Below are 15,330 nucleotides of genomic sequence, written 5' to 3'. Positions count from 1 at the left end.
TATTTATCAACTCAAAAATTTTATCAAAGTTAGTATTTAAATGATGTTTTATAATTGTTTTTCCAAATAAGGCAATGATCTTTTTGGAAAATAGTTGTGTTCTAGATTAAAATCATAAAACATCAAGCTATGTATCAAAGGTAAGTTTCTGGTTGTCAAGTAGAGTGTTGTGTACCATTTTCTAATGAAGTCATAGCATGTGAGTTTATTTTCAGTAGTGTCTTGCTCATTATTGCATTCTTAATATCTATCAAAGTACCTGACACAGAAAAATTGAACCATAAATTTTTATTGAATGTTAAACAGATAAATTGAATGAATAAATGAATGAACACTTTCTTTTTCTTTGAGAGGCAATCAAATGAACAGAAATAGGGAATCACATGCTGATAAAGAGATTACTTATGCCACCTACTATCTTTCTCTTTCCGCCCACTATATCCAGGGAAGAAATAGAATATTTGGAATATAAAATATAAAGAAACCTTAAAGACGGTTTGAATGGGCCTTAAAGACAATGCATTCAATTGTCTTATCTTCCTTCCTCCCTCCCTTCTTTCCTCCCTCTTCCTTCTTTTTTTCCTTCCTTCTTTCCTTCCTTCCTTTCACAAATGTGGACAAAAATATAGACAGATTCACACAGCTCATAAATAGCTGACCAGGGTTAGAACACAGGTCTTATATCAGTGGAAATAAAGTATCATATCTTTTAGTGACTATAATTTGACCTAAAAACACTATAAGTTATGACAGAGTGACACTCTTGTATCTTAAGAGATCACTGTATCACTTAGGTATCAGAAATAATTGAGTGGATCAATGAAATAACTTATTGCCAAATGAGGATTTATGATGCAGGAGAAAGTCATGTTCCACTCAAGTTTGTGGAGAAATTTAGAGTCATATTAAGGCAGTTACAACAGGAAATATGTTTGGGTAAGTAGTTCATGATAAGAGTAGAGGATTAAAGTACCAAAGTGTACCATACTATCTTATTTCTTTACACTTAGTTTTGTGCATTATTTTCAAAATATTCTGATCTTTAATGTTGAAGTGCTCTTTTCTTCTTAATGATGTGAAAATATGGATGAATCAGCTAACTATATTTATGATAAAAGTTAATCATATGTTCATAACTGAGGTTCAGACCTGAATTGTTGATAATGATACATGATTTTAAGCACAGTATCTAAGAAGAAATAAATTAAGCTTGTGATCCTAAATTTATAAAATGAGCACTACGACTTCAAAGGGAGAAAAAATTTTTCTTGTCCTTTGCAAGTACCTGATTAAGACCCAGAATTTTGGAAAGCATGGTGGTATCATGGCAGAGAGAGTCATCTGAACAAGAAATGACCATTTTCCTGATATGTTATTTTTCATTCCTGCAACTACTGGTTGGAATAAAGATGTCAGTTTTGAAGTTGAGTTGGATTACCTTAACAGAAGGTTTTTGGTTGACAGGCTGATGCACGGATATCTACAGCTTTTTCCTTGCCAGAGATTGCTTTTATAGGGGCAGAGGAAAAAAGTGAGACATAGATTCCACTGGTATTTTTATGAGACCAAGACGTCATAATATAAGGATCTTCTGCCCAAAGTGGCAAATTGAGCTGTGTCAAAATGAACCACAGGAAGAATCATCTCATCAACATCCCAGTATATATTTCTTGACATTACGATTAATGTTTTTACCATATTAAATCAATTTTATTGAAGGATTTTGGTTTTTTTTTTTTGCATTTGACTCTCATATTTTACAATTGATGAATCTATATTGATATTCTGCTATCACCCAAAGTCCATAGTTTACATTAGGGTCCACCCCTGGTGTTGTACACTCTATGGGTTTGGACAAATGTATCATGATATGTATCCACCATTATGGTATCCCACAGATAGTGCTGTAAAAATCCTCTGTGCTCCACCTATTCATCTATCCTTCTCCTTAACCCTCAGTAACCACTGATATTTTTCTGTCTCCATAGTTTTGCCTTTTCTTTTTTTTTTTTTTTTTTTAAAGATTTTATTTTTTCCTTTTTCTCCCCAAAGCCCCCCGGTACATAGTTGTGTATTCTCCGTCGTGGGTTCTTCTAGTTGTGGCATATGGGACGCTGCCTCAGCGTGGTCTGATGAGCAGTGCCATGTCCGTGCCCAGGATTCGAACTGACGAAACACTGGGCCGCCTACAGCGGAGCGCGCGAACTTAACCACTCAGCCACGGGGCCAGCCCGACAGTTTTGCCTTTTCCAGATGTCATATAATTGGAATCATATAGCATGTAGCCTTTTCAGATTGGCTTCTTTCGCTTAGTAATATGCATTTAAAGTTTCCTCCATGTGTTTTCATGCTTGATAGCTCATTTCTTTCTAGTTGTAAGTAATATTCCTTTGTCTAGATGTACCACAGTTTAATTATCCATTCACCTAATGAAGGACATCTTGGTTGCTTCCAGGTTTTGGCAATTATGAATAAAGCTGTTAAAAATATCTGTGTGCAGGTTATTGTGTGAACATAAGCTTCCACTTCTGCGTAAATACCAAGGAGCATAATTGCTGGATTATATCAATATTTAGTTTTGTGAGAAACTGCCAAATTATCTTCCAAAGTGGCTGCATCATGTTGTATTTTCACCAAAAATGAATGAGAGTTCCTGTTACTACACATCTTTGCCATCATTTGGTGTGGTCAACGATCTGGATTTTGGCCATTCTAACATATATGTAGTGGTATGTCACTGTTGTTTTAATTTGCATTATATTTCAATTTTCAGTGTCCTCTTGCTTAAGGATTTTTCCAAAAGTTAGGAATGAAGAGTGATTAACTCTCTAATCTGCATTACATTCTCTAAGATGCTCATCATGAGAGATACACGAGATACGGGTATGTTCCCCTATTTCCAAATGAAAATTAGAGTATGCTGCAACCAGGCAGAAAATACACTGATGATACTAAATTTTCTGAAAGGAAAATTTACCAAGACTGACAATATAATAAGTAATGTGCTAGGACCACCACTGATGTAACATCCTGTATGACATACTATTTTCATCTAATTAAGTATGTGAATTTCAATGAGAAAGATGAATTCATTTAACGAGTTTTCATCTCTGAGTATAGGAAATTATGCTTTGGATTTTTAAAGGTAATATAAGAAACTATGCTTTGGATTTTTAAAGGCAATTATATCTTCCAAAGATTTATTTTGCTTGCTTATTGTTTTCATATTTATTGTTTTACTCATTTCACAGGTAGAATTCTATTCAAGGATGTTCTTAAAATGTTACCTGTTTCAACTTCTATTCTAACTCTTTGTCTTCTCATAAATCTTATACTTTAAGGGAAAAAGACTGAAGAAAAAACTCCACAGGTGGTTCTCTGGTGTTTATTTTGAAATGTAATATATTTCTATGATTCTAGTCATTAAATAAAAAACAGAATTGAAAAAAGATACACGAACTCCTTAAGTTATGTCTCCAACTGAAAGGTCAAAGTATATTAAATATTGTACAAAAATGTATGGATTGTCAATAATTTAATGTTGGTTAACCACCTTGTTTCTCCAACACATGAGTCATATGGTACCACTTATTAATCTTTATAGCCAGTGAAAGGTTGCCAGCAAGCAAAGCCTTTCCACCACACCTCTATTGTCACTGTCATGACCCTTCGATTACAAATTTAAGTTTTGTATTTCAAAATCAATGCTACAGCTTAACCTGTTACTATATAAGATGTTCCAAAACATTAAATCATTTGCATTTGAGGTAAAAAACATATTTATTTTATGATTGTGCCTGAAATATCATCACAGAAATTTTTAAAGAATTATTTATCTTAATTTCAACAAGGTAACAAAGCATGGCTTGCTCATGAGTAATCTTGTGAATCCGAAGCTTGTTTAATTAGAAATTTCCCCCTACAGTCAAGATAAAAATACTGATAATACACCTCAACCATTTTCTGACATTAGCCATATTAGGGATCAAAATATCTTGCTAAATCACACAAGTAATACAAGGCCATTTCAGGTTGAAAATGAAAGTTTTACTCATATAGTCGTAGAATCATGACTTACCCCTGTCTGTGTCATACAGGAAGACAAAACAGTTCCATTCATAGTGATCCAGCAGACTCAAGAGCGCTCCTCGTAAGGACGGCCTTAGCTGCAGCACGAACTGGCTCTCCCCTTCGGTAGGGAAGCTTGGTGTGATGAGGGAGATGTGTAAGGCGCTGCAGAACGAGGTCAAGGTATGTACTGACCTCTTATCATAGAGTCCAAAAATGGCAAATACTCCTCTAGAATACTGGGAACAGACTGAAACAAAAGAAAAAAATGAAAACTATTAGCAGACTTTAAATTGATTTCCACATCTACAGTCTATGAAATTAAAAAAAGAAATCTCTGAATCATTGGTATGCCAGGAATATAATATAAGGAAAGAGTAAAAGTGAAGTGTGCAATTAATTGTAGAATCAATTAATGAATTCTTGAGCTTGTATTCAAAGCTCTGCATTGAGTGAGATAACAAGGGGCTATATGCTTCCTTTCTCAAGAAGCAAATTTGAATTAAAGAGAGATTTGACTAAAATGAAGTAATATATGGCATTTCAGAATAATGTGGCAAATCCTATGCTACAGACTTTGAAGTGAGATAAACAAATTTTTCTCTGTATTTTTTTCTTACACACAAAAATATAATATTATACTTTCAAAATTTCTGAGCATTAATCAGAGGAGTATGTAAATTGCATTGGTGCCATCCTTCCTAAGCCATATGCATATCTTTTCTATTTTGAATTGTATTGCATTTATTACTCAGCCTAAAAAATGCTACTTTTTTTCCAATGGCAGTTTAATTTTTTATCACAACCCTAGAGTTCTTCTGAATGATGTTTGAAAACAGAAGTTATGCTGACTGGAAAGTCACTATTGGGGTATCCTAGATGCTTAGTGGAATGCAGCCAGCTATGTAGCTGCTAGGTAGGCCATAAAGCTAAGACAAAGCAACTCCAAAACACCATAGAACCAAGTGTTCCCGAAGCCAGAGGCACGTAGATAGACAGGTGCACAGCCTCACCTTGCCTTTCTTGTCCATGCTCCCAGGTGTTGCAAGAACAATGAGGCAAATTCATAAAAAGAAAAGACATTCTTCTCAAAATTTTTGCCCAGTCATATTTTGATCACTCTTTTGATATGACTGATTTCTAGTCAAAATTTGGGTGATTTTTTCTAACATACATTTTAAAGGATACAAACCTGCTTTGGGGGATGCTCTCTTCCTGTTTTTTCTTTTTTTTTTTGAGGAAGATTAGCCGTGAGCTAACACCTGCTGCCAGTCCTCCTCTTTTTGCTGAGGAAGACTGGCCCTGGAGTTAACATCCATGCTCATCTTCCTCTACTTTATATGTGGGGCACCTATCACAGCATGGCTTGCCAAGCAGTGCCATGTCCACACACAGGATCCGAACTGGTGAACCCCGGGCCACCGAAGCAGAACATGCACACTTAACCATTGCACCACCGGGCCTGCCCCCCTCTTCCTGTTTATACGGTAAAGCAAGACTGTTTGAATTCAGATTCTTATAGTTTATCACATATGGCTAAAGGTCCCATTTCTCCTTGGCTTACACAGCTAGTTTAAGAAGTCTTTCATTCTACAAAGTTTTTGTTTTATGTGTTATATTTAATTGCTAAATTCAATAAGAAGCCTAGAGTATAGGATAATCTAGAGGTATTTTTCTTAGGAGTAGTTCATTGTGATACAAAGAAATTAGATTTTGCTTTGTTAAAGCAATAATAGGCTCTTGAAAAAACTAATTATATGAATAATATTTATTTCTGTATTCTACAATATCTGGGTTTTAGAAAATTATGAAGCTTAATTAAATTAGATAAATTAATAAAACTTGGAAGTGTTTCTTTTGTTATTGTTTATTGGGCTTCTTGAAATTGGGGATAGAGTCTAAGCAATGTAATTATAACAGGAGAGGGTACCAATGGACAGAAAATGATGCTGTTGGGCTTCTTTAGATGGATGCTTTAAGAGATACTGTATATGTTCTGGAAAAACTGAAACCCAACTAAGGGACCAGAGTCTATATTCAAGTAGACAAGACTAAGATAGAATTGACATTAAGATATGGGGAAAGACTACAAACTGTGAACAAGTTCAAATGCTCGTGCTTTCATTTATTGGCCAGATGGCTTTGGCTAAATTATTTAATCTTGCCTCAACTATGAATAAATAGTATGCCAAGGATTAAATGAGATAACATATGTAAAACTATTATCCTATGAGGATACAGGAGGCACTTATTAAGTGGAAGATTTTATGAACACAAATTTTTTATACCCATATATATAGTTTAAGTAGTTCTATTATTTACTAAGAGAGTAAAAGGATGAGAGGGTGAAATACCATAGTGGATCCAAAACCAAGTATCTCGATTTTATATGACAAACACTAGTTATTTTCATGAATATTGTATTAGGGTTTATAAAGAAATTCTACCAAGGAAGAACAGCCAATTCTAATTCTATGCTCACCCAGGAACTAGAATTTGATCACTCGAGCAGATTGATCAAAGCTTGTTCTGACATTGACTGGCTGTAATTTTCTTGAAAGACATAAGAAATACCATAATATGACATTTGAGTGTGTCTTGGGTAACCTGGAGTTACTTGGTTCCTTTATGTTTTCATATTTTCTTGTTCTCTTGATTTTCATGCAAATTGAGGGCCCATTCTCAATCTGTATGTAATAAATAATCAGGTTCAATTAACTTTTACTATACTTTACTGATAAAAATGAGTGGACAAGGCTGGACCCTTCCCCTGGTACCCCTCTCTCCTCAAAAACCCAACAGCACTTCTGATTTCATCAATTTCAAATACTGAGCTACTTCCAATGCAATTTTATGTGCAAAAAGTATTATACTACTAAAAAAAGGTCAAAAACAACCAATATACTTTGCATAAAGCTTCTCTGTTTTCAATGTAATCACAGCTTTCCACTACTCTCACGCTTGCAATACTATTTAACATATTTTAATTTATTCCATTTGAGCTTCAACAAATTTAATATTTTCTGATATTTAATCATCTTCCATATGCTTTAATTCATTGACATCATCATAAATATCTATGTATTCTCCCTTTTTCATAGCCGTCTGTCATTCTGCCTCTAATAAACTTATTTTGAATCTATAGTGAGTCTTGGACTAATAACTTGGCTTCTGGCTGTATTCTGTCACTCACATTTTATTTTCCCCTTACAAATGTCCAGTTTCCCTATTATTCTTTTAAACTTTTTTTGGGTGGATCTATGTAAACTAGATTATATGCTTGGAAGGTAAAAATTATTGAGTTTCTTATGTATGGGGATACATCGTCAGTCAAACATTCAATGTTATTATCTTATGTAATATGCTGGATAGTATTTTATTTTGTCCAATAGATTTAAATTTTAAAATATAATTATTTCCATATTTAGTATGATATAGCTTTACAGATGCTCAAATCAAAATTTACATGGTTATATCTTATGATGGCTATTGTTGCTTAGCATACAAATAATTATTCAAACAACGGAACTTTTTAAACTATATAAATGCATAATAAATTAATGAGAGTAAACTAAGCTGAATAGCAATGTGTTCAGAATACATAAAAGGGAAAAAATTGAATTTTAACGTTCTTGTATAACATGGCTAAATAAAATAAACAAGAATTAATGCTTAGTCACTAAATAGATGCAATGATATTAGATTGATACCTATTTTGGGATACAAACACTAATCAGGATAAGACTTTCAAGTAAATAATCCAACCATGATTTTAAGTGCATATTCTATATTCTGCTTCACTAATGAGATCACTTGGATCGTGTATTATGTAAATAAATACATAATACAAACACACGGTAATGATCCATTCATCTTTTACCTGATGGTGTCAATTAATTAAATCTGTTTTCTCCTCAGGTAGTCACCCAGTTTCATTCCAGATGCCAAACCAAGTCAAATTATTATACAATTTATGATAACTTATAGACAAATATCACATACAAATCAAATGGCATGGTCTTAGCTCAGTGTTTCTCAAGTTGGGAGACCTACATCCAAGCGAAGTGCTGAATTTTGCATTCCTATTGCAGCACGGAGAGAAAGAACACAGACCACTGTTTCATCTATTTCCCTTCCCTTTCTCCAGTATCCTCAGTTTGCCTCTGCTCTAAAGGCTTTCCCTAAATGTTTTTAAACAAGCTCAACTCTTTTTCATTTTACGAAATAGAGAACTTTCTTGGCGTAACGTTTCTTGTCTCGTTCTATACTTCCTCAGTGACCTTTATTGAAGACGTTGTCTACTTACACTGTTTCCAACTCATCTAGCTCCAGTACTTGCCAGCCACCAGAATCACCTCATCAATTTTGCTAATGACCCGCTATGTCCTAAGTCCTCCATTTTAGCTCCTATCTTACTGGAATTCTCTGCTGTGTTGGAAACTTTGGACACTTCTCCCAAATGCTTCCTTGGCTTGCTTTCCTGACACCAGACTCTAGTCTTCATCTCCTCTCTCTGGGCATTTCTTACTGTCTTTGAACAGTTCTTTTCCTCTGATCCTTTAAAGTTCGTGCACCTTACAATTCTCCTCTCCCTACTCATCTCTTCACTCTAAATACGATTTCCAGGTGAAATGTCCAATCTCGGAGCCTGAATTACCATCCATGTAATCATGATCCCTCAAACGGTACCATCTACCTCAAATCTTTCTGTTAAATTCTAGATCCATGTATCTAATTGCATTTCACCACTTCTGTGCCACAGTGAATTTTCCAAAATGGTTACAGCAGTATTTCTTCTCTCACATTATATTCCAGAACTTCGCTACTTTCCAGTTCAGAACTGGAGTTTGTTCTTTCAACTTGAACCTGGGCTGGTCTTTGTGAGTGCCTCAGCTATTGAAGTGTGACAGAAATGATTACATGTGACTTCTGAACCTATAGCTCTTTCTTTCTGGAGGAACACTTTTTTTTTTCTTTAACCCTGCCACCGTGCTGTGAAGAAGCCCACGTGATACGAAGACACCCACATAGAAAGGAACCAAGATCTCTGCCCTTCAGAACCAGCTAAGTTCCAGGCTGACAGCCACAACCAACCTAACAGCACTATAAATGAACGATCTTAGAAATGGACCCTTCGCTTCTCAGTTACGTTGCCACAGCTGATGTATGGAGTAGAGATTAAGGTTTGTCCCAAATGTAAAACCATGATCAAAGTAAATGATTGATGTTATTTTAAGCCACAACGTTTGAGATTTTTTTGCCTCAATAAATAACCAGAACAATCTCTGTATCCATTACTTAGGAGTGTGCCTACACATAGTAAGTGTTCAATAAATATTTTGTAGAGAAATTAATTAAGGAATATTGTTTGAGGGGCCGGCCACGTGGCACAGTGGTTAAGTTTGCACGTTCCGCTTCTCGGCTGCCTGGGGTTCGCCGGTTCCGATCCCAGGTGTAGACATGGCACCGCTCGGCAAGCCATGCTGTGGTAGGTGTCCCACATATAAAGTGGAGGAAGATGGACACTGATGTTAGCACAGGGCCAGTCTTCCTCAGCAAAAAGAGGAGGATTGGCAGTAGTTAGCTCAGGGTTAAACTTCCTCAAGACCACCCCCCAAAAACCAAAAAAAGAATATTGTTTGAGATATGTGCCAATATTTATCTCCAAAAATTCCTTAATATTGGGTACTTGAGTTGTTTTAAATTTTTTGCTATTATAACTGACGCTTTCATAACAACCATTTCTGGTTATTTATTAGGCTAAATTGCTAGAAGTGAAATTATGAAGTAAGGTATATGGATGTTTTTGAAGGTCTTTGGTAAATATCACTAAATTTCTTTCCACAAATTTATATTAATTTACATCTCTCCCAATAGTATACCATCTACTGGGCTGACTAAGTTTTCTTAATTCTCCTTTTTTCTCCTCTAGTATCTTGGAAGTTACGTATACTGTCTTTATTCTTTAAGTTGTTGCCCTTAAATTTTACATACATACTTGTGGTAAAATTCTAACTTTTTTTCAGCTTAATTGAGAAATAATTGACTTATAACATTATCTAAGCTTAAGGTATACAGCATGATGATTTGATCACACGTATATATTGTAAAATGATTACGGCAATAAGGTTAGTTAATACATCCATCACCTCAATAATTACCATTTCTTTTGTTGTGGCGGTGGTGGTGAGAACATTTAAAATATATTCTCCGAGAAACTTTCAAGTATACAATACAGTATTGCTAACTACAGTCACCACGCTGTATGTTAGATCCCAGAACTTATTCATAAGTAGAAGTTTTATCCTTTGAACAACATCTCATTTCCCCTACTCGCAGCCCCTGGCAACCAACAATCTACTCTGTTTCTACAAGTTCAGGTTTTTCAGATTTCATATGTAAGAGAGATCAAGCAGTTGTTGTTTATCTCTATCTGACTTACTTCACTTAGCAAAACACCCTGAAGGTTCATCCATGTTGTTGTAAATGACAAAATTTATGTCTTTTCTTTTGTCTGAATAATATTCTAAGTATATATATTTAGATTCCATGTATTGCCCACTGTGAATAATACTACAACAAACATGGATGTGCAGATAGCTCTTTGAGACAGTGATTTTATTTCCTTCAGATCTATGACTAGAAGTGGGATTGTTGGATCATATGGTAGTTCCATTCTTAATTTTTTTGAGGAACCTCAATACTGTTTTCCCTACTGGCTATACCAATTTACATTCCTACCCACAGTGCACACTGGTTCCCTTTACTCCACATCTTCGCCAGTGCTTGTTAGCACTTGTCTTTTTCCAACAGCCCTTCTAACAAGTGTGAGGTTATATCCCATTGTGGTTTTCATTTCCATTTCCTGATGACTAGTGACGTTGAGCATTTTTTCACTAACTTGTTGGCTACTTGTATGTCTTCTGTGAAGAAATAGTGTCTATTTTTAAATAGTGCCCATTTTTAAATCAGATTATTTGGGGTCTTTTTGCTATTGAGTTGTATGAGTTCCTTATATATTTTGAATATTAACTCCCTATCAGATATATGATTTGCAAATATTTTCTCCCATTTCAGAAGTTACTTTTTCATGTTGTTGATTCTTTTGCTGTGCAGAAGCTTTTTATTTTGATGTAGTCCCACTTGTTTATTTTTGCATTCATTGCCTGTGTTTTTGGTGTTATATCCAAAAAATCATTGCCATGACCAATGTCAATGATCCTTTTCTCTATGTTTTCTTCTAGGAGTTTTGTGGTATCAGGTCTTAAATTTAAGTCTTCAGTCCTAGTTAATTGCTGTGTGTAGTGTAAGATAGGGGTCCAATTTCACTTTTTTGCATGTGAATATCCAGTTTTTCCAAAACTATTTATTGAGGGGATTTTCCTTCTCCATTTACTATTCTTGGCTCCCTCAACAAATATTATTTGACCATAAATCCCTGATTTATTTCTGGGCTCTTTATTCTGTTCCATTAGTGAATGTGTCCATTTTTATGCCAGTTCCAACTGTTTTGATTACTATAGCTTTGTAATATAGTTTGAAATCAGAAAGTGTGGTGTCTCTGAGTTGTTTCTCAAGATTTCTTTGGCTATTCAGGGTCTTTTCTGGTTCCATGTAAATTTGAGGAGATTTTTTCTATATCAGTGAAAAATGCTGTTGGGATTTTGGTAGAGATTGCATTGAATCTATAGATGACTTTGAGTAGTATAGACATTTTAAAAATATCAACTCTTCCAATCCAAGATATCTTTCCATTTCTTTGTGTCTTTAATTTCTTTAATCAATGTCTTATAGTTTTTGGTGTATAAATCTCTCATTTCCTTGGTTAAGTTTATTCATAAGTATTTCCCTTTTTTTTCAAAAGCTCTGATATTTCTTTTTATTTTTTGGCTGGGAAAGATCTGCCCTGAGCTAACATCTGTTGCCTATCTTCCTCTTTTTTTTCCCTCCTCAAAGCCCCCCAGTACATAGTTGCATATTCTAGTTGTAAGTCATTCTAGTTCTTGTATGTGAGCTGCTGCCACAGCATGGCTACAGACAGACGAGTCATATGGTTCTGCAACTGGGAACCGAACCCTGGCAGCCAAAGCAGAAAGTGCCGATCTGTAACCACTAGGCAATTAGGGCTGATAGTATTTTAGTGTTTTTGATGCTACTATAAATGGGATTATATTCTTTATTATTTTTTTTCAGATAGTTCATTGCTAGTGTATAGAAACACAACTGATTTTTTTTTTTGAGGAATATTAGCCCTGACCTAACATCTGCTGCCAACCCTCCTCTTTTTGCTGAGGCCCTGAGCTAACATCTGTGCCTGTCTTCCTCTACTTTATATGTGGGATGCCTCCACAGCATGGCTTGACAAGCAGTGTGTAGGTCTGCACCTGGCATCCGAACCTGCGAACTTCAGGCTGCCGAAGTGGAATGTATGAACTTAACCACTGTACCACCAGACTGGCCCCAAAACATAGATTTTTGTATGCTGATTTTATATCTCGAAACTTTATCAAATTCATTTATTAGTTCTAACAGTTTTTGGTGGAGTCTTAGAATTTTCTATATATAAAAGCATATCATCTGAAAACAGAGACAATTTTACTTTTTCTTTTCTAACTTGGATATCTTTTATTTCTTTTTCTTGCCTAATTGCTCTAGCTAGGATTTCCAGTACTATGTTGGATAGGAGAGTGAGAGTGGGCAACTTTACTTGTTCCTGATATTTCAATTTTTTACCATTGAGTATGATGTTAGCTGTGGGTTGTCATATATGGCTTTTATTATGTTAAGGTATGTTCTTTCTATGCCTATTTTGTTGAGAGTTTTATCATGAAAGGATGTTGAATTTTGTCAAATGCTTTTTCTGCATATATTGAGATGATTATATGATTTTTATCTTTCATTCTATTAACATGGTTTATCACATTTATTGATTTGTGATCTTGAACCATCTTTGCATCCCCTGGAATAAATTCCATTTGATCATGGTGTACGATTCTTTTAATGTGTTGTTGAACTCAGTTTGCTAGTATATTGTTGAGAATTTTTGCATCTATATTCATCATGGATATTGACCTGTAGTTTTCTTTTCTTATATTGTCCTTATCTGGTTTTGGTGTCAGGGTAATGCTGGCCTTGTAAAATGAATTTGAAAATGTTTCTTTCTCTTCAATTTTTGGGAAGAATTTGAAAAGAATTGGCATTAATGCTTCTTTAATTAAATGTTTGGTAGAATTCACCCATGAAGCCATATGGTCCTAGGCTTTTCTTTTTTGGGAGGTTTTTGATTACTGATTCAGCCTACTTACTCATTCTGTTCAGATTTAATATTTCTTCATGATTCAGTCTTGGTAAGTTGTTTGTTTCTAGAAATTTATTCATTTCTTAATGCCATCTTAATAATTGTTTTCTTGCTGTTTTGTAATTCCATTGCTCCTTTCTTCCTCTCTTGCTGTCTTCTTTGTGAATTGATCAGTTTCCATAATGTTTTGATTCCCTTCTCTTTATCTTTTATGTATCCACTTTAGGTTTTTACTTTGTGATTACCATGCGGCTTACATAAAACATCTTATGGATATAACAGTCTGGGGCCAGCCTGGTGGCACAGCAGTTACGTGTGCATGTTCCACTTCGGTAGCCCAGGGTTCGCCGGTTGGGATTCTGGGTGTGGACATGGCACCACTTGGCAAGCCATGCTGTGGTAGGCGTCCCATATATAAAGTAGAGAAAGATGGGCACGGATGTTAGCTCAGAGCCAGCCTTACTCAGTGAAAAGAGGAGGATTGGCAGCAGGTGTTAGCTCAGGGCTAATCTTCCTTGAAAAAAAAAAAGATACAGCAGTCTATTTTAAGATAATAACAACCTAACTTTAATCTCATACAAAGTTCAACCCCTTTACTCTCCCCCCAATATTTTATCTTTTTAATGTCACAATTTCCATCTTTTTATATTGTGTATCCATTAAGAAATTGTTACTATAGTTATTTTAAATACTTTTGTCTGTTAACCTTTATACTAGAAGTGATTAACATACCATCACATTACATTATTGGAGTATTCTGAATTTGACTATATATCTACCTTTTCTAGTGTGTTTTATACTTTCATATATCTTCATGTTACTAATTACCATGCTTTCGTTTTAGCTTGAAGAATTTCTTTCAGTATTTGCTTTTTTGAAGTATGCTTTTTGGTGATGAAGATTGGCCCTAAGCTAACATCTGTTGCCAATCTTCCTCTTCATTTTTCTTTTTTTCTCCCCAAAGTCCCAGTACATAGTTACATATCCCACTTGTAAGTCATTCTAGTTCTTCTATGTGGGATGCCAACTCAGTATGGCTTGATGAGCAGTATAGGTCTGTGCCCAGTATCTGAACCTGTGAACCCTGGGCCACTAAAGTGGAGTGTGTGAATTTAACCACTCAGCCACGGGGCCAGCCCCCTCCTTTCAATATTTTATGTAATGCAGGTCTGGTGGTGATGAACTCCCTCAGCCTTTGTTTGTCTGATAAACTTTTCTCTTCATTTCTGAAGGACAACTTTGCTGTATAAAGTATTCTTTGCTGGCATTTTGTTGTTTTCTTTCAGCCCTTTGAATATATCTTCCACTCTCTCCTGGCCTATAAAGTTTCTCCTGAGAAATTCACTGATAGCCTTATGGGAGTCCTTTGTAAGTGACAAAGGTTTTACTCTTGCTACTTTCAGGAGTCTCTGTCTTTGATTTTTCACTGTTTTATTATAATGTGTCTTGGATAAGATCTCTTTGGGTTGCATTTGGTGACTAAGAACATCATGATCTTGGATGTCCAAATCTCACTGAAGATGTGGAAAATTTTGAGCCATTAGTTTTTTCATATATTTTCATATATCTTCATGTTATTAATTAATATGCTTTCAATTTTAGCTCAAAGAATTCTGTTCAGTATTTCTTTTTTTTACATATGCTTTTTGGTGAGGAAGATTGGCCTGAGTTAACATCCATTGCCAATCTTCCTCTTTTTGCTTGAGGAAGATTGTCGCTGAGCTATCATCTGTGCCAATATTCCTCCATTTTGTATGTGGGATACTGCCACAGCATTGCTGGATGAACAGTGTGTAGGTCCATGCCTGGGATCCAAATCTGCAAACCCTGGGGCACTGAAGCGGAGCAAGCGAACTTAACCACTACACCACCAGGCCAGTCCCCAGCCATTACTTCTTTCAATAAGCTCTCTGCCTGTATCTCCCTCTCCTCCTTCTGGGGCTTCCATAATGCATAGATTGTTT

At 35.3% G+C, this 15,330-nt stretch overlaps 1 protein-coding gene across 30 annotated transcripts in view; it reads right to left on the bottom strand.

Moving 5' to 3' along the window:
- The window catches only part of GRIA4 (glutamate ionotropic receptor AMPA type subunit 4), a 368,773-nt gene that overhangs the window by 233,661 nt on the left and 119,782 nt on the right, over nucleotides 1-15,330 (bottom strand). For all 30 annotated transcript variants that reach the window (XR_011540831.1, XR_011540825.1, XR_011540824.1 and 27 more), the window contains one exon: nucleotides 4,079-4,318. Coding sequence is in view for 19 of the 30 variants with exons in the window: in XM_070623039.1 (XP_070479140.1) it covers nucleotides 4,079-4,318 (240 nt within the window). In the remaining 11 variants the exon portion in view is untranslated. The remainder of the gene's footprint in view (nucleotides 1-4,078; nucleotides 4,319-15,330) is intronic.

The sequence above is a fragment of the Equus przewalskii genome, chromosome 6 (genome assembly GCF_037783145.1).
Source record: "Equus przewalskii isolate Varuska chromosome 6, EquPr2, whole genome shotgun sequence".
Classification (NCBI taxonomy): Eukaryota; Metazoa; Chordata; class Mammalia; order Perissodactyla; family Equidae; genus Equus; species Equus przewalskii.
This window is presented reverse-complemented; position numbering and strand designations above follow the sequence as displayed.